The sequence below is a fragment of the Gekko japonicus genome, unplaced genomic scaffold (genome assembly GCF_001447785.1).
Source record: "Gekko japonicus isolate JY-2015 unplaced genomic scaffold, Gekko_japonicus_V1.1 scaffold277, whole genome shotgun sequence".
Classification (NCBI taxonomy): Eukaryota; Metazoa; Chordata; class Lepidosauria; order Squamata; family Gekkonidae; genus Gekko; species Gekko japonicus.
In genome coordinates, this window is record NW_015168055.1 from 197,682 (window position 1) to 222,026 (window position 24,345).

The window sequence follows — 24,345 nt, forward strand, 5'->3', positions numbered from 1 at the left end:
CAAACTCCTTTCCCTTCCCCAGGCTAACCCTGGCAACTATAGTTCAAATCTCCTTTCCACTCTTTTAGGCTGAAGGGGGAAAGTTCCATTTCAAAAGGTTTAAATGAATTAACTGCAAACATGCTATGAAATGATGCAGTTAACTGTCTAATTAGCTGAGACCCTGCCATATGTAATTACTCTCAGAATTCCACAATTAAGGATGCAGCTGCCCATCAATCTCCAAGTTTGACATATTTATTTCCTTCACTGTGTTTCCCCCCATAATTAAACCCAAACAAATGGTAACTGTATAAACTAAGTTTGTTATTCCTGTTTGGTTCTTACATCTGTTAAACATCTTCATTATGCTGTATGCTAATTTATTGCTCACCCTCTACCTAGCTGTATGGACTGGTAATTTCTGTTTCATTGTATCTGAAGAAGTGTGCATGCACACAAAATCTTATACCTTGAATAAGCTTTGTTCGTCTTAAAGGTGCCACTGGACTCAAACTTTGTTCTACTGCTTCATACCAACGTGGCTACCCACCTGAACCTGCCATGACTTGTTTAAGTTATACCCATCAAAAGCCTCTCCCGAAGTTGTATACTACTTCTGAAACAGGTCCAGCCTCTACTTATTAGTACCATCCTACAATTATCTGCCTGATCTCACCCAAATGCCTCAAATGTACAATGAGCAGGATCCCAAGGGAAAAATCCAAGAATCAATAAAACTATTTATGAACAGTCCTGCACATAGCTGCAAGGCCTGCATTTTATCTCCAGCTAAAAAGTCAACCAACTCTCATCACCATATCAAGTCTAGAACCCAAATGATTCCTGAAGTTCGGCATTAATGGCATTGGCACTGAAATTACATTACACTGAATATTTTCCATCACTTTTGGTAAATAATATTAAGATTGGCTGACCTCTTATGACTGACTTCTCTTCTGCTACCAAAAGCAAGCAGTGATAATAATACACAATTGCCAGTGCATTTAACGACAAAAAACGTTTCAGAGTTTATCAAAATACCTATTTTTCTTGAAGGTACTCCCTTTAAAAATAAAAGTGCTGCTGCATATAGCTTCACAGTAAAAAACATTTTCTTAATTGAAGCAGGTCAGCACAGTGTAGCAAATATAGTCTCATCAGCAACTGTTTTTGTGGCTGATTCATCTAGTGAAGCTGCGGTGGCTCAAAGGGTTAAGACGCTGAACTGCAGGCTGTGGAAGGTCAGAAGTTCAGCAGTTCGAGACCCGAGTGTGCCGCATGATGGAGTGAGCTCCCGTCTCTAGTTCCAGCTCCTGCCAACCTAGCAGTTCGAAAGCAAGAAATTGCAAGTGGATAAATAGGTACCACTTCGGTGGGAAGGTAACAGCGTTCCGTGCGCCTCGGTGTTTAGTCATGCCGGCCACATGACCACGGAAACGTCTTCGGACAGCGCTGGCTCTTCGGCTTTGAAACGGAGATGAGCACCGCAACCCTAGAGTCGGACTCGACTGGCTTTCGAGCAAGGGAGACCTTTACCTTTACCTTTACCATCTAGTGACAAAAACACCTTCATCCCATCAAATCATTTATCAGTAATTTCAATACCTCACCATCCTTCACCCCAAAGACAAGAGAGGAAAAAAAGCTGACATGAGCCTGCGCGTCTCCCACCACGCCCACCCTCCTGCAACCGTCTGCTCCCATGGGCTCCTCAGGCTCAGGCTGTGCCCTCCACACACTGGGGAAGAAACTGCCTCCCGGAGTGCCCTCTGTGTGGGTCTGCTCGGGGCCCAGCACTGAGATCCGTGCATTTCCTGGGGTGCCCCAAGGGAGTGCCTCCTTGCCTGCAAGCAGCAGGGCTGCCCTGGATCACGTCCTGTTGGGATTCTTATTTAAAGTTTGTCAGCAGAGTATTAAAGAGACTGACTCCATGGTGTGTTTTGAAAGAATATAAAAGTTTACTATAACCTAGCATGGGAAAAAGGTACACAGGATATAAAATAACAAAGAGCTTATATGCCTACATCCTTACAGCTAGAAGGTAAAACTGGAAGAATGGCGTCTCCTTCTCTAGTCAGAACAAAGAAACACAAAGACGGAAGAGAAGCCATAAAATGCTAATACTTGACACTTTGTTTCCAATCAGAGTAGCAAACTAGCTCCGAAGTTCCCGGGCTTCCTATAGTCTATATAGATTGGTTACAAACAAACATGTGACTTAACAAATATCATTAACCCAGTAAATACTGAAAGTGTTTTAACTTGTAACACCCAACACATCCCCAGGAAAAGCCCAGGGGTGCAGGTGAGCAGGCAGCTGGCAGGAGCCCCAGCCCCAGGAGGCAGAGCACTGCCGGAGCAGCTGTGCTGCTCGCCCACTTTCCTTGGCCCACCCAGAGCCACTGAATGACCTGTGCTGCCCAGCGGCTGCTCCATCCTGCTGCCCAGCTGGAGCACCTCTCGCTGCTGCAGTGCTTTTTACTTCCTATTCCTGGCAGGGCCACGCCGAGGATGGCAGCACTGCATGGCCCCACCCCAGCTTGCTCATGAGGAGGCAAGGCCGGGGCGGTGTGTGGGAAGCCCATGGTCTCCTGGGCACTGCTTGCTCCCCAGGATAGAGGAAGACTGCAGGCGGGTTCAGCCTGGCACTGCGAAGGGGAGCAAGTGGATCCTGCTTGCCCACCAATACGAGTCGCCCTGCACTAAGGCAAAAATGTTTGTGTTGGAGGCTAAAAAGCTGTGCGCTAGTGTGCACTGTAGTGCAGCTTACAAGGAACTCTGTGGTGGTTTTTTAGGAATAGGCTTTGAAGCCATTACATGAATAGAATTCTCTACCAATCTGTTCTGGTAAGATGTCCCTAAAAAGATTTCTCATAAAGCAGTAGGTCAAGAGAAATGCAACAGAAACCTAAGTAACGTTTGAGTCCAGAGGCACCTAAGTGACATCCATGAGTTGCCCTGACTGTCTCAGAATAAGCAGAAGAGAAGAAGAAGAGACTGGATTTATACCCCGCCCTTCACTCGGGAGTCTCAGAGTGGCTTACAAACTCCTTTCCCTTCCCCTCCCCACAACAGAACCCTGTGAGGTAGGTGGGGCTGAGAGAGCTCTGAGAGAAACTGCTCGGACAGAACTATGGCTTGCCCAAGGTCATCCAGCAGCTGCAAGTGAAGGAGTGGGGAATCAAACCTGGTTCTCCCAGATTAGAGGCCGCGCAGTTAACCACTACACCAAACTGGCTCGTTATTAATCCCAGCCTCTTGTTAAGAGGACGCACCCATAGAATTTGGTAACTGCCTATGGATATCATCCCTTTTTGCCCGGTCCAGGCTGCAAATAGTCTTAGATTTCTTCTTGTCCATCCCTTTGCTGGTGGATTCATAACTTGCTATAATTCATCACTGGATTAATATATCGTTCTTCTTGAGTACCTGCAATGAACAGAATATCTGCTTTGAGACCAGCTGCATCAGTATCCCATTCTTGCTTTCCCTGTTTGATCACCTTGAATGTGATGCCTTCATTAGTAGCTGCCATGCTGTCTCACTTGGTTCAGAAGTGCCTAATGGGGGATATAAACCTAGAACAAAAGGCATTTGGTTTCCAACAGAATCCATCAAGGCCTAATTAGGATGCTAAGTGCTCTGCTCTTCAGTATCACCGGATTAATACCCAGCAGCACTTGGTGGCTCGGGAGGTAAACATGGCTAATTATTCTCATGCAAATTTCAGGAGGATGTTGAACCATGCGGGGTCCTTATCTGTAGAGAGCATGGAGGACTAACACTGCAGGTCTTGCCTTGGGAATAGCTCATACCAATGCGTGCCACGTATATAGTAGCTAGACTCATTTTGATGCTACCACAACAATAAGGCTGCTAATTTCAGTTATGGACCGTTTTCCCAGACTATGCTAGCTTTCTGAATAACGGTTACAATGGCAATGATCAATGAAGACATTTGACATCCTAATTCAACCAACTATTACTAGTTCTTCCTGATAGCTCGAAATGGTATGTGTTAATCGCAGTTCTCAAAGTGCTTAAAAAGAAGTGTCATTATTTTGCAAGGGAAGGATTTTTTTAAAAAAATCTATAGTGTAGTGAAATTTACTGGCTTCCTTTAGGACACACAGCCCATCAAAACAAGAACACCTCTGAGCTGTTTTGTGGCTTTGGTACTGCTTCATTCTAACGAAGATAAGCACGGGGGACATAAAGAAGTTATTGTAGTTCTCTGCAATATTTTTGTCAATATAATTATTGGTGTTCTACTTCTTAGCAAATCAGATTTTAATTGGAGATGTCCCTTGTGAAGGAGGTTCAATGCTTACTGTATTGTTAAGTAGAACAAATTTTGAGTCCAGTAGCACCTTTAAGACCAACAAAGGTTTATTCAAGGTATGAGCTTCTGTGTGCACATATACTTCTTCAGATATATTGAAATGGAGGTTTGTGTGCACATGAAAGCTCCTGCCTTGAATAAACCTTTGTTACTCTTAAAGGTGCCACTGGACTCAAAATTTGTTCTACTACTTCAGACTGACACGGCTGCCCACCTGGATGTATTGTTAAGTACTCTACGTATGGCTCACCAATTATTTTGACAAACCATATGATCCACTCCCAGTTATTTTAAAATTATTCTGTAATATGTTAGTCAAGAAACTTCATATGATTGGGCACTTACAGCAACTGTTAACTTTCTTGCTATTAACCTATTCATTAAAAATCCCAGATGTGTCTGTCTGTAGAAAGGTCTGCTGTGCTTTCATTCACAGACATTGTCATTGGGTAGGATGAATAATGTGACCATATTGTTGTTACATTGGCCAAGCCCATTTGGAGACATTTGCTGCCTTGGCTGTTTCCCTGAATAGTTGCTGTGCTGATTTACTACCTACAGTGTACATCATCAGAAGCCATGTTTCCCTTCTTTGCAGGCTTGCAAAATTTGGAGCCAAATAGTCTTCAGTGGAGGGCATCCCACAGGTTCCAGAAATGTTTCCTACAAAGAACAAGACAACCATATGTTGCAGCAATAACTCTGTGTTCTACCATTATGCTGGTAGACTATATGAAGTGCAATTGCTCCACCATATTGTACGTGGCAGTTTTTATTGTTTTTATTACTATTTTTGAGCTGATCTTGTATCTGAACTAGTCTAAATAAGGTGCATTGTACTGTGGCCTTTTGAAACAGCAAAAATGCCTATGATGTTGGAACCACAGGAGCATTTGGATGCTTGGATTGCCCCCTTCCCCTTTTTTGCAAAATGCAAGGTTATTTTTTTTAGCAATACATTTTTTCCCTCCAGTTCATCCACTTGTTTTGTCTTTTCCCATTGGGAAATTCATAAATCTCCTCCTGTCTTCCCCAAATCTTCTGTTCCATGGTTGTATGCCTCATATACAAAGCAATGCCTGCGTTCTGGGGTGTCCATCTGAGTGTGCATACATGTGCTCTTGACTCTCTTATTTTGCTTTGATGCGTGTTCACTAATTGTTTCATGTAAAACTGAGCTTTGTTTTGTAGATGATGTTTTAACTCTCTTTTGTGCTTTTTTCAGTGTTTCATAGTTGCAGTATCCTGTTTCGTCTAGAGGGTGTTTTTTTGAGGGGGGGGGAGAAATCTGTGATTGATTTTTATTTATATAGAAGAACAGAGTCAAGGAATGGGTGGGGGTGGTACAGCTTGACCTCTGTCATCCTTCTTTTAATGCTTTTGTTAGGAAAAGAGAATGGAATAGAGATGGGTTGTGCAGTTAGCTCTTTTACTATTAGTTTCTGTGACTCTCATAGATGCTAATCCTATTCTGTAAACCTTTATGTTGAAAATCTGCCTTTCCCACAGTGAGAATGCTCAGATATAACAAATGGTTTGTAACTGAGATGTTCCTCCCTCCGCTATCAGGGCATGAATGACTTACCAGACTTTTGCTGTTAGCAGTTCTTCAACATGGAATCTCAAATCTGCTACAAAATGTTGAGAACATTAGCCATCCTTTTGCTTAAGACATATTTCTAGCCCTTATTTGTGCAGTTTGCGCTGAACAGGCAGGGGATTGTGTAGGGGCTTCCAGTATTCAGTGGGTGGCAGTATGTCACATAGCATGAGGCCATTTCCTTCTCTGTATCTTGTTATCCTCGGTGTTCCAAGAGGTCCCCATGCTGTTGCTTCATTTAAAAAGAAACAATAAAGAATCTGAAAACCATGATCCACAGGTAACACTGGAAGCTTTCCTCAAGGAGTTATGAGTATACTGTGACTAACAGGAGAAAGCGCTCCATATTATGGGATATGTAATCATTTGTAGCCCTGACCTGGACAGCTCAGGGTAGCCTGACCTTGTCAGATCTCAGAAGCTAAGCACGATCAGCCTTGGTTAGTATTTGGATGGGAGACCACCAATGCTCCCTCTAAGCTGTGGAGTCTTGTGAGCAAAAATTCTACTTTGTGAGCTACTGGCATTGAAGTTGTGAATGAGCAATTTGGCTACTGCAGAAATTAGTTTGCTCTGGAGCCATCCTTCCTGAGCTAAGACAAAAAAATGTGTGAGCTGGAGGCTAAAAAACTGTGAGCTAGCTCACACTAACTCAGCTTAGAGGGAACACTGGAGACCACCAAGGAAGTCCAGGGTTGCTATGCAGAGGTAGACAATGGCAAACCACCTCTGAATGTCTCTTGCCTTGGAAACCAGCAGATCATGTCCCAAACTAGTGCCCCCAGACCTCCAGGGGAATGTAGCTTCTGGAAGAGGGGCTTAGTAAGTGATCCAGTGATGCAAGCAGTTACTACTTATGACATTATAGCCACACCACAGCTCCTGCATCATATGGAAGGGGCTTTCCCATTGCACTTCTCCTGTAGTGTCTGGTACCAAATACAGAACGTATTATTTATATAGCACAGAATTTTAGACCTCTTTGGCTTTCATAACTCAAGAAAGGAGAGTACTGTATTGCTGTTGCACATTTATTAATTGAGAGCAGGGCTATTTTTGGGCAGGAACGCACAGGAACGGAGTTCCGGCTGGCTCCTGAGTTGGCCACGCCCAGCAGGAACTCATTAGCATAATAGGCCACACCTAACAGCAGACACTCATTAGGATTGGCTACATTAGGGGTGTGTGGCCTAGCATTCAAAGAGGTTCCTGCTACAAAAAAAGCCCAGGGTTTTGACAACAAAGTAAACAGAATAAGAAGCAAAAGGTGGGTGTGGTTGGATGACCACACTTCTGGTAACATGTGGGGTGTGGCCTAATATGCTAATGAGCTGTGCTGTCAGGGGTGTGGCCTAATATGCTAATAGATTCCTGCTGTTGGGTGTGGTTGGGTGTGGGCTATTATGCTAATGAGTTCCTGCTGGGCTTTTTCTACAAAAAAAGCCCTGATTTAGAGAATTTATTTGCTGTCTCTCCAGAGACTCACTGAATGTTATTCACAAACTAGACACAATAAAGTCGTAAAAACAGACAACATAAGCACTGTAAATAACAAAACAAGCCATTAAGACTGCATAAAACAATCATTTAGCTGCCTTAAAAATGGAATCCCTCAGTTAAAAAGCCTGGGCAAAAAGAAATGTTTTGGCCTTGCACCTAAAGGACAATAAGGCAGGCACCAGGCAGGCATATTAAAACTTGATTACAATAATACTGCTGGAATTATTTTTCTTTGTTTCGTACACACTGGCCTAAAAATATATATCTTAAACATGTTGCTAAGGCAAGGGATTTCAGTGGCTTTAGCAGCATGTGGAACCAAACTGATGTTCGAAGCGAGAGAACCTTGCTCTCTCAAAAGAAATGTGCAGTTTGGCTATGTGCCTGCTCTAAAGGTCCAGTGAATGAGACTTCCTGTGCATTTGTGAGTGTGTACCTGTAGACTGAGCATTCTCACTGTTAGCCAGCACTACCATGTTGTGTTTGAGTAACCAGGCCCTGGTGGAGGGTTGCTTTGCGTGTTGTTTCTCTCATTCACTTCCAAGGTCTCTTTGTCTCTCCTCTCTTGTGGCTCTGGTGACAGGCACGATCCGTAAGGCTCAGAACCTTCTGAAACAGTATTCTCAGCAATGTCTAGATGGGAAAAAGGGGGCCTCTAACCTCATTCCTATGGAAGGTAATCACTTCTCTCGTTCTTTCACTCTTGGGCTCTAAAGTGGGTACTGGTCCGTGTTCCCTCTAAGCTGAGTGTGAGCTAGCTCACAGGTTTTTTTAGCCTCCGGCTCACACATTTTTGTCTTAGTTCAGGGAGGATGGCTCCAGAGCAAACTAATTTATGCAGAAGCCAAATTGCTCACTCACAACTTTAATGCCAGGAGCTCACAAAGTAGAATTTTTGCTCACAAGACTCCACAGCTTAGAGGGAGCATTGGTACTGGTCTGTTTTCGGTGTTCAAGACTTCTGTTAGTCATTACTTCCATTGCCGTTACATCTCAAGAGAATACTCTCCGCTTGAATCAATATTCCAGCTTCTTTAGGATTCGATGATCAGAATGGTGGGAACAAAAGGTAACAGGTGACTCTTTGCGTAGCTTTGAAGAATTACAAGCCACATAACGTAGACAAGACCAGTCTAAGCTACAGTTTAACTGGCTAACAGAAGTTCTGCTGTGCTTGGTGACCTTTCCCTCCTTATTTCTGTACTTCTTCACTTCTTCAGGATACTTCTAGAAGTGTCATCCTTGGCCAGGTTGGAATTAGTAGCCAAAGGTACAACTTTCTGCTTTCCCTTCCTCCTCCTGAGGAAAACCTACTGAGATAAAAGTCAGCAGTGTTGAAATTATGGTCGCTCTTGTTTGGGTCGTATCCTTATCTTTGTGTTCTAAGAAGGGATGGTAGATAGAGTTGCCAGCAAAACATTTGTAAGCTTCTGATTGACAAGCAAATAAAACCTGAAGTGACAGGCATCCGTGCTGAGATGTTCCTCAATAAACTACTCCTTCTGTTAATGCCCGCTGACATCTCACTAGGTCATGAGCATGATTTACGAGTTAAACACCTTTCCGATACCCTGACTGACAAGCATGGGCTAGCTGTGGGTAAGTATCATGTCAAAACTTAAACTGCCTAACCTTAATAATGTTTCACTGTTTACTGGAATATATTCTAAGGTCACAGATGAAGGCTTGATCAGGAGTGACACGTGTAATGCCTTTAAATTGTATGGGGATTTTGATTATCCTTATTTTCATTTCTGTGAGTCCAAAAGACAGACTGGGGACTAACAGGGTCAGCATGAATGGTATAATCCAAAAGTCATTGCATAAAATCTCTACGATAACTAGTGCCTCTTCCTTTCCCGCCCTTTAATCCTGCAGTGCTAAACCGCCCATAAAGGGGACTGCCACCTGGACAGCATGCTAGGCAGCTCCTTCACAAAGCTGTTCATAGCCATGAGCACCTTCAACTCTTTCACTTCAGTGACACTTATCCAGGTTTCTTTTCACATATTCAGGGCTATTTTTGGGCAGGAACGCACAGGAACGGAGTTCCGGCTGGCTCCCAAGTTGGCCACGCCCAGCAGGACCTCATTAGCATAATAGGCCACACCCAACAGCAGAAACTCATTTGGATTGGCTACATTAGGGGTTTGTGGCCTAACATGCAAAGGAGTTCCTGCTACCAAAAAAGGCCCTGGGTTTTGACAACAAACAAGGTAAACAGAATAAGAAGCAAAAGGTGGGTGTGGCCGGATGACCACACTTCTGGTAACATGGGGGTGCGGCCTAATGTGCTAATGAGCTGTTCTGTCAGGGGTGTGGCCCAATATGCTAATAAGTTCCTGCTTTTTGGTGTGGCCTATTATGCTAATGAGTTCCTGCTGGGCTTTTTCTACAAAAAGAGCCCTGCACATAATTATCTACAATAGATAGCCCTAAGCTTCTGATCTCGGAAGCTTAGCAGGAGGTTAGTATTTGTATGGGAGACCACCAAGGAATAGCAGGGTCGCTGTGTAGAGGCAGGCAGTGGCAAACCCCCTCTGAACACCTTGAAAACCCTACAGGGTCACCATAAGTCAGTTGTGACTTGATGGCAAAAAATAAATAAATCTGTGATACATAATTTTTAGGGTTGCCAAATCTGATATTCTTACCGGCGCGGGATCCTCCGGCTGGTCTGGGAGCCGCTGGGGGATGTGTGTGCGTGCGCGCAAAGCGCGCGCGCGCCGCCAGGACGTCACCGGAAGTGACGTCACACGCTGGGCGGGGCCACGCCGTTTGAGGGTGGGGTTTCCCCCGGGCCCCGATTCCGGCGCGCCGGGAATCGGGGCTCCGAAACGGGGGATTCCCCGCCCCCCGGCTGCATTTGGCAGCCCTAATAATTTTCCTCAATTGTTTAGTCAGTGATGGAATTGTGGTGGTATCTTTTCAGGTCCACAAGAATTTGCGCAGATTAAGTGCTGTCACAGGGCTAATAAGAGAACACAAGAAGAATGGGAATTAAAAAAAAAAAATCTCCCTAGTGTCTTTGGAGTCCATTTGTGAGCATTTTGTTTCAAACGTAATTTGTATCTTCCCTCAGAATGGTAGAATACTATTACTTTGTATTCTGGCAATAGATATATGTAATGTAAAATAGAAATCACTTCGTTCTCTCTTCATAGTAAACAACTCCATAGTCCAATACTTTAGATCTATCTCTGTTCAGACAAGCTGTGCTAGCCACTAGGCTGCATAGTATTGTTGAGCAAAGATGTTAATATGGTACCTTCAATCAGAAAAGGTCATGTGCTGAAATAATGAAACACTATAGTAAAGCAGTAACGTAAAGAAGCACTTCCTTATCCCAACACAATGTCACTGAGTTGTGTTGCCGTTATCTTGTGAAAGGTGATCCTTTGGTTCTCAGTGCTGAATTCCAACACTTGATAAAGCTGGCAATCCCAAAAGCCAAAACATTGTGTACAAATGGCAGCTTTATACAAAAATATTGTTTTTAAAAAGGGAATAACAACCCAGCCAGAAAAGACAGTTTGATTAGGTAATCTGAAAGGTTGGGGGGAAAAAATCTTTATAAAAATCTCCCTAGTTTTTTGTGTTGTCATTCCCCCCTGCCCATCTCAGCCTTTTAAATTACCTAATACAAAGTTACTTAAGTTACCTAATGCAAAACCAAAGCAACATAATGCCTCTCTTTCTGGGCCATACCAGTTCAAATTTCTAGTGGGCTGTTGTGTGTTAACTGTTTCCTATATAAAAACTTCCTATGCATCTCTTTGGAAAGGCAAGGCAGGGCAAGAAATCATTTCCTTGATATACTAGTTTTTTATGGCCATGGGGTGTTTAAGATGGAGGAGCAGGAGTAACCTCCTCCTGTCCCAGTTCGAAGTGGTAGAGTCCAGTAGCAGATATATCATGTAATTCTGCTGGTTGGGTAGCTTGGCTATCAGATGCCAGACCAGAAAAATTGCAGCTATAACATCAGCAGGAACAGAAGGCTCAGGTTGTGATATCTAACAGTCCAGGTAACTGGACAAAGAAATTGGCTGTCAGAGGAGGAATTACGGGAATCATGATAGTTAGGAAGGAGATTTTATAAGCTTCTATCTGTTTCGGAAGAGAAGACAATAACACTTCTCCAAGCAGAAAAGCGATGTCATTTGGAGCATCACAGATTGTTCTGTTCCACTGTTCTGGGGTTTGAGAAAGATGGAGTTTTCTGGCACTTTGGAGACATGCTGATCTATTGTCATGATGTTTTTAAAGCCACATGCTACCTCACCAACCGAAGTATTTTTCCATGTGCATCATCATAACACATGCTGGAATGGAGAGTGCTATTAAATTAAGACTTGGAACTCCTGAGTCATAAATGGTGGAGCACTGTTTATTTCAGGAATGGAATGTCAGGTTATATAGATCCCATAAGTAAGACAGTTCCACCACTACAAGGTTTGTTTCACCACTTCTGCATTTAGTAAAGAAAAACTTTAGTGATGAAAATTGTCAGAAATTATTTGTTTCAGAGATGAATGCCACCAGTTAAGCAGAATGTTCTGTCTCATTAATAGAAGCTTAGTATGTTATCTTCCAGGTGGTCTTATTTGCCGTCATGCTATGAGAAGCTTTGGCCTCCCATTTCTACACATTAAGCTTCTATTAAAGTTGCAGAATATTTTCTCCAGGCCTATTGGCAACCTTAGTTGGGCCCATTCTTTTACCCCCCACCCCCCCACCCCATATTTTATTTCAGCCCCCGTTTCCCAAAGTGATCATGTTCTGGGGAATGAGCAAAGAGAACAGCAGCCAGAGGTTGTTTTTAAGCTATTCCATTGAGGATTTCTACACATGCTTGGAGCCTGAATCACCCCCACAAAACCTGGGGACTGTATTTCTTATTTCTGCTGATTCATTGACTAGAAAAAATGAAAAACTACCGCATTAGCCTCAGCTGCTACCTTCCCTACCCCAGTAACTTGGTCAATATAAAGAAAGTAGGAGGAATCAGTGGCAGATGAGGGTGAATGATGATGAGGGAGCTTCCCCATGTTGGAGTCTGGGGACACAAGATCTTTCTAATTCTTAGAAAATGCATGAAGGATTTTATCCATCACCAACTGCATTTTTGTATGTTTATCTTATTAACCATTGTGTGTATCGATTTTGTGACATTTCTTGGTCAAATATACATTTAATTCCCAAATGATGAGCTACCTGGACAAGAGGGTAGAGCACAATTTCCTTTTCACAAACCAAGAGTTAATGAGTAGCACAGATTGTCTTGGTTACGCTAATTGAGGAGAAAGTGGTGCAAGTTAACGTATTCTCATTTGCACTGATCTCTCATCTTTCTTTTTTCTTTACTTGGTAAGTTTGGGACATGGCCTGTCAAGAAGAATATGAAGAGTATGAAATGTCTAATTTCTATCACTAGATGTGCACACTTCCTAGGTATATTTGTGTGGTTGACCATATGGGCAGGCAAATGCTATAAATCTGGGATATGTATAAGTATAATCATGTATAAATATAATCGTATGTTCAGTTCTAAGTAAATGTGGTGGGCATATATTGTTCCACTTGCAATGAAACTGCATGTTTGTGATGTAGTGACAAGCACGCTGCTATCTCTCTTATGTGTATGTACATTCCCCACAGGGAGAGAGGACATGTTGGACATGGAGATTGATGCATACATCCACTGTGTGAGTGCCTTCATCAAACTGGCCCAGAGCGAGTACCAGCTGCTGACAGAAATCATCCCAGAACACCACCAGAAGAAGACATTTGACTCTCTCATTCAGGTCCCTTTAAACCTGAGCTTGGTTCATTGCTTTTTACAAAACTCCAGGTTTATTTCTCTAACTTACTCAAGGTTTGTTTTGCTGTAGGAGTCATTAGACAACCTAATGATAGAGGGGGACAACATTGTCTCTGCAGCCCGGAAGGCCATCATGCGTCATGATTACTCAGCTGTGCTGACTATTTTCCCTATCCTGAGGCACTTGAAGCATACTAAACCAGAATTTGATCAAGTTTTGCAGGTAATCACTGATCGGTGAAGATCACTGTTGCAAAATATACTTTGCATGGAATCAGGGCTTTGGGCAGAATTTGTCAGCGCCAGGGAACTGAAACAAGGAACTAATATTCATGGCAAGTAAGTAAAGGGTCAATAACTAGCACTATATTTAGACTCAAGACATAAGCATAACTGAAGATCTTAACTAAACTTGTCAGGCAAAGAGAGCTGGTAAACTAGCTAAGCTCAAATTAACAGAAAGATGCATAGAACTGATGAAAGAGCTTTTAGTGGCCGAACTAGTAGCTTACATGATCACAGAATTCCTCAGACAAAAGCATTCATTATGTAATTTTTTAGAAATCCTGCTCTTCCAGCAGTGTTGTTATTCTGGATGGCACACAGTAAAAATATATATTCTTCTTTGAATTACATCTTGCTTGGTACCACTCCCTCTTTGTAACAACTCCCTGACCTCTTCTTCTGAGTATTTAGCCCAGCCTGATGGGGTACATCTGTACATCTGAGGAACTGAGCTCTGACTCACAAAAATTTCATACTGAAATAAGGTGCTATCAGATTCCTGTATAATTTTGCTGCAACAAACTAACATAGTTACCCCTCTGGAACTAATAAAAACATTGAATTATTAAATATTAAAAACATTAGAACTTAAAATATTAAATAATTAAATTAAAAATAAATGAAAACTGCTAGTGCAACTTTTTAAACCTAAATCATAATGAAATGTATGCCAACCTGAATAACCAATGGCTTGATTTGTCATCTAAAAGAGTGAAGCAGGGTTTCTTAGAAAAGCAGTTCTGTAGCAGAGGTGGTCCAACTGTGGGTTCCGTTCAGCCTGACCTCATGGACAGATGGAACCTGGGGCAAACAGTCCCCTGAAAATAGCATTAAAATGAGGGAAATAATTCCTTAAAAATATTGTTAAAGAGTTTGCTGTGCGATTACTCTGAACGTTTCTATCATAGTAATACCTGCCTCGGGTCAGGGTTTTTGGCAAAAAAGGTTAATGTTCTATAATGGTTATATTGTTGTTGTTCAGTCGCACAGTCGAGTCCGACATGGGAGCTAATCGATAGGCATTGATGTCCTTATAGCTTTGCGTTGTTGAATGAGTGCTTGATGTGACCCTTCCATCCGTGAGGGAAACTGGTGGCTGTGTGTAGAGTGACAGCAGGTTCAAAGCTCTGGAAGAGGCAGAGAGCTGTGAGTTGACTGGCTCATGAAACCAGAGAAAGTGGCAAACAGGCCTCTTGCCACAGCTATTTCCATTGGCCATAATGGCCTGGGAGGGAAGCCAGAAGCCCCCACCCCCGCCTTGTAGTGCTCTGGAACGGAACAGAGCACTGTGCAATTAAAGTACCCTGTTCTTCTGTGTGACAGCAAGTCCCGAGAGGCACCTGTGTCCCAACCCTTGTAAGCCATAACATCTAGTCTGAGCCTCAGTTTCACTATCATGCTTGCCTTGCATTACTTGTTACATCCATCTCAGATTGGTGATACAATATCCCTTCTACCATCAAAGAGGAGGCACACAAATAAGAATTTTAACTTTGACTGGTTGTAATGACCTGCACAGTCTGGTAAATTCACAACTTGATTGATTTATTTGGGCTATTATATATATTTGTAGACCTATCTTCCCCATCCTCTGGTTGCAAATCAGTGAAACATACATGTACTCCTTCACACAGTTCATGGGGTTAATCATGTTAAGCTCATTAATTACAACTTTGAAGTTGTCAAGCTAGCATAATGGCTTCCATTCATTTGTTGTTAATTTTATGAAACAATGACTCTTAGAACTGGGGGGGGGGAATTCCATGGAAACACAAAGCACTGAAAAATTTCCACCCCACATCTGTCATTATTGCACAGGTTCATCCATACTGCCCAGGCAGAAAGCTGAGCTACTTAGATTCTTTGAGTAACTTAAAAGTTGTTGTACACTGCCCTGAGCCCTCTTTACAGGGAAGAGAGGTATAAAAATTGAATCGAATAAATAAAATAAATAAAAATGTTAATTCAAGGTCTGCACTGTCTGGTAAGCTAACTGAATTTTCCCCAGACCAACTGAAGAAGTGCCAATCTCTACAATCTGCCATTGTTGATTGGTAAACTGCCGATTTTTGTACATCCTAGTGGTAGGATAGCTGTTCTGAAACTTGGATTCTAGCTCAGTGTTATCATAAACAATTTTATAGCAGCCATTTAAATAATGGATGTTATTTTTTAACCCTTGGGAGGGTTGAGCTCGGTTGCTCTTTCAAGAGCACATGCCTCGCACAGCATTGTCTTCCAGAGGGAACTTTGAGTGCTCTGTGTCACAACAAACTGTAAGTGTTATCTCAGTACCAATGGAATTGTAGATAGCTGTGTTTTCAGAAGATGACAGCCACCTTTCTCTTTCTCTCTCTCTCTCTCTCCCCCCCCCCTTCCCCAAGGAGTCTCATGAGTTGTGTTGTGTCTTTCAGGGCACTGCAGCCAGCACTAAGAACAAGCTCCCAAGCCTCATTACCTCAATGGAGACTACGGGAGCCAAGGCTCTGGAAGATTTTGCAGACAACATCAAGGTAACCACCATCTCTCTGCTGGTTATCTGTTTCCTCACTGAGAATAGCTCAGGAGATTAGTCCAAATATTTTATTCATTAATTGATTTCAAATGGTAATGTATGTTTCCTGGAAGCCATATTGTTGATGGTGACAAAGGATTTAATCTTCTGGAGTTTAGAAAATATGTGTGTAACTAATTGTTTGATGAACAAATTTAGAGACCTTGGTGCTTGGGGGGGTCAACAGTGGGAGGGCTTCTAATGTCCTGGCCCCACTGGTGGGCCTCCTGATGGCACTGGTATTTCTGGCCACTGTGTGATACAGAGTGTTGGACTGGATGGGCCTTTGGCCTGATCCAACATTGGCATCTCTTATGTTCTTATGTTCTTATGCCCTGTGGCACCTTTAAGACCAGCCAAGGTTTATTCCAGGTATGAGCTTTCGTGTGCACGCACACTTTATCAAAGTTTGGTGATGCATTTCATCTGGAAGAATTCATAGACTACAGGTGTTCAGAGATCTTTTGGCTGACAAAGAGAGCTCTTTCTCTGGTGATGGCAATGGAGTCTGTTTAAAAATCTATTCTGTCCAATCTGTGTCTGTTTTTAGGCACAAAAGGTGGTACCCTTGGCCTTTAGGGCCATAGAAAGTAAGCAGGTAGGTCACAAAAAGGAGCCCCCAAATAAACTCAGGTCAGTTTTACCGTATTCCTGCTTCAAGATAGTCTTCAATAATCTACTTTTTTTCTTCTTAGAACAACCCGGACAAAGAGTACAACATGCCAAAAGATGGGACAGTTCATGAACTCACCAGCAACGTATGTGAAAATTTACCATGTGCCGTGGTAAAACCCATCCAGTGATTTCTTTTCCTTTTCCTTTTAAGGGTTATGTTTTTACCACACCAGGAGAAATGTCATGTTTTCAAAACTGGCCTGTCTTTATCATCACAAGAGGGAGGTTCTAAGGAGAGTGATTTGGGATTTGGTATGAGGGCTTAAAACCCTGCTCTGAAATTCTTCTCTCACATTTAAGGTGTGAGGGCAGCTTGAAATCTTTTCTGACTGATGTTGAGCGATGCCAAGGCTCTTCTTCATGCCCATCCTCCTTCATTAGTCATCATGTTGGCCAGAGTAGAGAGTGCAGCAAAAATGGGAGGGGCCATCATCTCCCATCTCTTCTCTTACTGTTTCCCATATTAGCAGTTCTGATCTGTACATTTTTTGAACATGCTGTTTCAGGATAAATTGTAGGCTCATGAAGACTGCTGCAGCTCAAGCACTTTTCTCTTTGCAGCTACTCTCTGTGGAGGCCTGGGGTTGAAGGTGGGTCCAAATTTGGGTATGAGTGGCCACAATTCCAACTATACAGTGATGGGTCTTGCTTTTGAACAGTAACTCTCTCCCCTGCCCCCCTCCCCCCATTGCTTTTTACCTATTTGATTATTTTGATTGGCCAAGACTTCGCCAGGAGATTGTATCTGTAACTTCAGAAGCTCCAGAGGTGCTGAGAGGAGGAAGCAATTGCTGCACCATGTGTCCTTTCCCTAGCTGTCGTGAAACAAAACTGTGGCAGGATGGTCCTGCTGTGTCCTGCAGACCCTGTTCCACCCTTCTCTGGTCAACCACTGCCACCACCTGACCTTTGTAGAAATTGCCCACTGGAAGGGTCAGGGCTCCCAGTGTCCCTTTCCAAGTCCTGAGGCCTTGCCTCTGTGTCTCCCGCTACCCAGATTCTGGTTACCGTGGGGACATCTTACTGCCTTGTGCACCACTGGGGGAGTAGCCGCTTGCCAACTGGCTGCCCTCCCCTTCCTCCTGGTGCCTCTTGTAAAATAGTGTGTCCAAGAAAGTGGAGGTCTATGTGGCACAGAGAACCACTACCAGGATAAAAAATTATAAAGCATTTATTAAAAAGAAAATGCTCACAAGCATACTTTTAGCACAGCCCCAGATTGAGCAAGGGATTCAAAAGAAAAGGTTAAAAGACCGTTCCTCTGTCCTTCCCTCTATACATGGCCTATCAGAAGTTAAATATAAGGCAGGCTCCTTAGCTTAGAAAGTTACAGATATTTTACAGGGTTTCCATTACCATCAAACCTCTTTTAGGTGTGCAGGCCAGCACATGGCAGTGGCTGTCTCCCACAGACCTCAGGTAAGAGTTCTCTCTGCTTCAGTGGAATCAGCACAAGAGAGGCTGCTTCTTGCTCCCAGGACCTCCCACTGACCAGGTTAGGGTTTGCCAGACACCCTGGATTGGCAGGGGTTACCCGCTTTGGGGAGGGGGGTTAAAAAAAGCCCCAATACCCCCAGCCACCCCTCTCCCTTCTCTCTCGAGAGAAAGGAGGAAGAGGGGCAGCTGCGGGCCCCGCGCCCTATCTTCGAGTGGCATTGCCATTCAGAGATCGGGCGCACGGGGCCCTCCAGCTGCCTGCACTTAAAGCGTTCCCTTTGCATTGCTGCTCAGAGATCGGGTGCGGGGGGCCCTCTGGCTGCCTGCACTTAAAGGGTTCCCTGTAAGTGCAGGCAGCCAGGGCAAAAGAGCCCCGCACACCCAATCTCCGCTCAGTGATCAGGTGCACGGGCAGGCAGCCAGGGCAAAAATGGGGCGGGGCTTGGACCTGGGACGTCCCCAGCATGACGTCATCACGTTGGGGATGCCCCACCCCCTTCAGGAACGCCCCCCAAAGTCCCCCCACTGGGGACGAAGATGGACCTGGCAACCCTAGACCAGGTCAGGCTGGGTCAAAGAAGTTTTTCCTGAAGTCTGCAGGAGTTTCTTCCTGATGTCTTTCTAGTACGCAATGCCACCAAATCTCTGTTCCTGCTGGGGGGGGGGCGACTTGACCATCCCGTTATCTTCTGCAAGACCTATTAGCATTTCTAAAAGGGTGACTGAGGTGCGGCTGGAAAGCAGCTGAACTGACTTCTCCGCCTCTTGCCTGTTCTCTGCCCAGAGAGGAAAACTTTTAAAAACTCACCGTGAAGGTTTTGCTCAGTTCAAACCTCCGCTCCCCCCCCCCATGCATTTCTTCACAAAAGCTAAGGGTCCTGCTTGCTACAGCTATGGGAAATAAAGTAAGTGAAGATACCAAGCCATCAGGAGAGGGACGTCTGTAGTTAAAGTGATGTCTCAGTGCCTCAGAATTTGTCAAAGACTGACAGCATCTCCGGTAGAACCTTAGACAAGGGTGTCTTGGAGGTGACGGGATAAGCAATTAGTCTCCACCACATTGCACCTCATTAAGGCCAAGTGATTGCCCTGAACAGCTGTGTTCACACTTCACCCAAGAGCAGGGGATGAACCCGCTGCTTGTGTAAATAATTCCTTTCTATCTGTTTTCATAATTATCTTTTTTTTAAATATATTTTTATTTTGCATTTCTTTGAACGTTACATCATCGCAGATTGCATACATTTCCAGACCAGAAATATATTTGTTAAATGTGGTACCAGATGGATATAACTTTAAAGATGTATGTTTAATAACATATATAATAACGGCTGCTAGAATCTTGATGGCAAAACACTGGGAATTAGAAAAATTGCCCTCTAAAATAGACCTAACTTTAAAATTATTAGAACTTGCGCAAATGGATGATCTGAGTTTAAAACTACAGGGGAGGAATAACACGGTACAAACTAATAGATGGAAAAAGGTTTATAATTGGATAAAAAGTTTGGAGGAATGAATGACTCTGTTTTCATAATTATCTGACGAGAAACATCCGATTGACATTGTTTTTCACAAAGTGGAGGGTGAGGTGATATCTTAAAAGATAAAGAATGCATTTCCCTTTTCTTTTTGCAGGCTATTCTTTTCTTGCAGCAGTTGCTGGAGTTTCAGGAGACTGCAGGCGCCATGTTGGCCTCCCAAGGTATTCATACGGGGCTTCTTCTTATTCCTTATTCTGATCCAAATGATTTCCTTTATCTGCTTTGCAGTAAAATTTCCTGGAGGGTGCAGCTCATTCATGCCTCACTTCCTTAGCCCCATATAAAGGGTGCAGACATCTAGGGTCCAGAGAGACGTGTCTTGGTTTTGTTATTAGCTTGTAAGTGTACTGCCGCCATAGGATCCTTAAAGTCGACAGAGAAAGAGTGGCTTGTGCGATTGTTACATCTCCTCAAAGCGAGAACTTTTAATGGGAAAATAGGCCACTTCCACACTGTCATTTTTGTCACTCATTTGTCCCTGTTGCTTTGGGTCCCCCCTCCTTTTCCACATGTATTTTGCTGCCTCTGGGACTACTAGAGAGAGCAAAACACATTGGGGGGGGGAACCCTGAAGCAACAGGGACAAGCAAGTGACAAAACTGACAATGCAGGAGTAGCCGTAGTTCCCAAGTGATTACCACCATTAGGATGGGTTGTTAGCTGGTTCCATAACCCAGTCACATTTTTTTAAAGTAACTCTCTTTCTTTTGGTGGAAAAAATTATGTGAGCCTTTGTAAAATGTCCTTTCCTTTCCTTTCTTTTGTCCAATAAAAGCTCTGTGACTTAATGCTTTGAGCAGTATGACAATCTGAAATTTCATTTATAATCTCTCTTTATATTCCAAAAGACTAAAGGAATTAAAAAAATTGCAACATCCAAGGTTATATTAGGATTTTGATCAGAGAGTAGGAAGGGACCCACCCTGCTTGGGTACTTCCAGAAGAATGAGACTTCACATAATTGTTACCAGTACAAATACTTCAGACTATGGATGGGTATGAACCTGCCCATGGCCCTAAGTTCACTACTAAAATTGCCTGGGTCATGGTTTGCGAACCAAGGTTCATGTGATCTAACCACAACGACGCTCCCACAACCCTCCACTTGGTTATGGGGAGGTTCGTGCTGCTCATGGTGGGAAGCGGGGGGAGCAAGAGGGATCGCTGAAACCGCTTGCATCTATTTCAGCCTAACAACTGACATGCGTACCAGCCCCGCTGTTAGGCTGAAATGGATGCAAGCCATTTCAGTGATCCCTTTCGTTCCCCCCTCTCCCTGCTGCCGCCTATCTGTTAGGTTTAAGTGGCTGTGAGCCATTAAACCTGTCCGTTTCACTCCCCTCATTTGGAAGCGGGGGGGGGGGGGGGCAAAAGGGATTGCTGAAATGGCTTGCATCCATTTCAGCCTAACAGCGGGGCTAGTGTCCCCATCAGCTGCTGGGCTGAAATAGATGCAAGGCATTTCAGGAATCCCTCTTGCTCCTCCCCCGCTTTCAATTGGGGTGGACGACACGGACAGGTTTAATGGCTTACAGCCATTTAAACCTAACAGCTGGGTTCGGGGGGGAGTGAAAGGGATTGTTGAAATGGCTTGCATCTATTTCAGTCTAACAGCTTACAGGCACACTAGTCCTGCTGTTAGGCTGAAATGGATACAAGCCATTTCAGCGATCCCTCTTGCTCCTCCCCCATTTCCAAGAGGGGGGAGTGAAACGGATGCGTTAAATGGCTCGCAACCATTTAACCCTTCCCAAGCAATGCTCCCTGTGGAGCTGTGGAGTCTTGCGAGCAAAAATTCTACTTTGTGAGCTACTGGCATTAAAGTTGTGAGCAAGCAATTTGGCTATTGCATAAATTAGTTTGCCCTGAGCCATCCTTCCTGAGCTGGAAGCTAAAAAATTGTGAGCTAGCTCACACTAACTCAGCTTAGAGGGAACACTGTTCCCAGATGATCCCCCCCCCCCTTTTCCTGGCTGCAGCTTGCCACGGCCCAAACTAGCCCGTTCAGTTCAGGCATTTTTTGCTCGGTTCGGTTCGAGGTTCGTTTCAGGTACACCCCGAATCCTGAACCAAACCAGAATTTTCTGTTTCATGCCCATCCCTACTTCAGAAACCACATTAGAGATACAGTAGTAGGAAAGGTCTTACCCATTTAGAACATTTTCATTCTCCAATATATCTGGGTGTGCAGTACCATATCAAAATTAGGCTAATGTCCTGCCTTATTAAGATGTTCAAAGGGATGATCAGTTTGTTAGTCAAGCCCATGCTGTGTGGATTTAACTGTGTGCAAACTGCATCTAGTGCATGCTTCTGTCCTCTGTCCTTCACATCTGCCTGAATAAAATTTGAAGCAATATCAATCTCTGCCTGAATCACCAGCATCCCAACACTTCCTCCTGCCTTCTTTATCTGCTAAAAATGTTTATGGGCAAAGACAGTCACGGAGCTAACTCTTTTCAGTGGCCAAAAGTGTGGCAGCTGATTGCCACTGGGGATATTGAAGATGTCTACATTCCATTATGTATCTGGGGTGGGAGGGAGTGGAAAGGGCGCTATAGCAATGGTTGTTACACCCAAGCGGTACTCTAGTGTGGACATGTATAACTGTAGAAGAACTCTGGTTTTATAAAGTAGAAAAATGTCTTCCTGTTAACTGATCAGTAATGACAAATTGTGAGAGCCAAAGGATCTGTTTTCCTTTTGGATAAACAAGTTAACTTAGCTATTAAGAATGCCTTCTTTCATCTCCATCTTACATGAAATGTGTCTCTCTCCCTTAATTCAACCCAGTCTGGCCATGTTGATCCATACCATAGTAACCGTGAAACTAGACTACAGCAGTGTGGTATAGATGGGACCACCTGTAAAGACAACTTTAGCTGGTGCAAAAAGAGGCCGTTTGCTTGCAATCAGGGCTTTTTTTCTGGGGGAATGCGCCGGAATGGAGTCCCAGAACCTCTTTGACAAGATTATTTTTAAAATGTTAAAAGTTCAGGAGTTGTCAGTATACAGATTAAAAACTTCATTTCCCTCTTGAAAGTTCTGGCACCTCTCCCCCACCCACCCACCCAAAAAAAGCCCTGCTCGCAATGTATAGCAAACCACACCGTCTGTTTATTTTTCATTTATATCCCATTTTTCTTGGTTGTCTGGACTAAAAATGACATCTTACACTATTCTCCCCTCTTCCATTTTATCCTCACAACATACAACCTTGTGAGATAAGTTAGGCTGAGAGATTGAGGTGGGCCCAGATCTGGCGAACGTCCATAAATCCAGTCATCCCTGATCCTTGTCTGACACCAAGTCAGTTTGATGTCGGGGTTAAGAGCAGCAGACTCTAATCTGGAGAACTGGGTTCGATTCCCCACCTCTCCTCTTGAAGCCAGCTGAGTGACCTTGGGTCAGTCACAGTTCTCTCAGCACAAAGCATAAACCTCGCTCGCCACAAAAAGAGCTAGAGATTCAGGCAGCCAGACAATCTTCAGATCTCCTGGCTATACCACACCCACTGCCATACAATAATTATAATTATTACTAAGCACTATGCCATGCCAGCCCTCAGCTGTTCGTTAACTAGCTTCACTGTCTGGCCATGTGCTTCCAAGTTAATTCAAGGTGCTGGTTATTTCCTATAAAACTCTTCATGGCCTGGGACCCAGATACCGGCAGGAACACTTCGAATGTGCTCTGCTACAACCGGGCTACTCCGCAGATCAGTGTTTGTGGCACGTTCCATTTTGCAGACACATTAGAACAGGAAGCTGGATTTTTTTTCCCTAAACCAGCCTGTTCCTATAAACAGGATGGGACAGCCTTTGTATAAAAAAGGTGTCAATTTTTTAAAAAAATCAAAAGATGTTTAAAAACCAGATATCCATGTTTTGTTATGATCATTATCATGATATGTCTGCATTATTTACAGTGACTTCAGCATTTGGTTTTCACAGAGCTTGGAATATCTCTTTGCATGGAAGGAAGGAAGTTAGGGTTGCCAAGTCCGGTGTTGCGCCGCAGCGGGGGACTCCCGGCTTGTGGCTGGAGAGCGCGCACGCACACCGCACGCCACCCGGAAGTGACGTGACGACACCAGGCACGCTGGGGGCGGGGCCACGACCATCCGAGGGAACACCATAGAGATTTCCCTCGGATGACCGTGGCCCCACCCCCAGTGTGCCCGGCGTGGTCGCGTCACTTCCTAAAGGAAGTTGTGACTAGCATCTGTTTCAAGTGCTGCTGTAGAGAGGTAGCATATGTGTTATTTGTAGAACGAGTGTTTTTTTTTTTCTTCCACAAGTACACAGGTTGGGAATCCAGTACATCTGAATACTTGTGTTGAGATTATGCTCTCTTACTGTACCTCAGTATGACATGCATGTGCTCTCCTACATGTAGACAATATCAGTGCAACAGCAAAGAAGCAACTGAAACAGCTCTAGGAATCAATTAGGAAATGAAAGCCATTGTCCAGGCCCATCAGAAGCCTTTTGGCTTTTAAGACTTCAGCACCTGTATTTTCAAAGTTCTGGCCACAAGAGCTAGAAACTTTTCTGGTGGTGAAAACTGTGACTATCCCCCCAGGAAGCCAGTGCACTGAATTCA

At 43.8% G+C, this 24,345-nt stretch overlaps 1 protein-coding gene across 14 annotated transcripts in view; it reads left to right on the plus strand.

Annotated features, from left to right (window-relative positions):
• EXOC7 (exocyst complex component 7) overlaps positions 1-24,345 on the plus strand; it is a 68,270-nt gene that overhangs the window by 26,706 nt on the left and 17,219 nt on the right. For 4 of the 14 annotated variants that reach the window (XM_015414445.1, XM_015414447.1, XM_015414446.1 and 1 more), the window contains 7 exons: positions 8,008-8,100; positions 8,955-9,023; positions 13,083-13,228; positions 13,316-13,468; positions 15,945-16,043; positions 16,780-16,842; positions 19,835-19,901. In XM_015414445.1, the coding sequence (XP_015269931.1) occupies positions 8,008-8,100; positions 8,955-9,023; positions 13,083-13,228; positions 13,316-13,468; positions 15,945-16,043; positions 16,780-16,842; positions 19,835-19,901 (690 nt within the window). The remainder of the gene's footprint in view (positions 1-8,007; positions 8,101-8,954; positions 9,024-13,082; positions 13,229-13,315; positions 13,469-15,944; positions 16,044-16,779; positions 16,843-19,834; positions 19,902-24,345) is intronic. The other 10 variants (XM_015414449.1, XM_015414453.1, XM_015414450.1 and 7 more) reach the window with 3 other exon arrangements.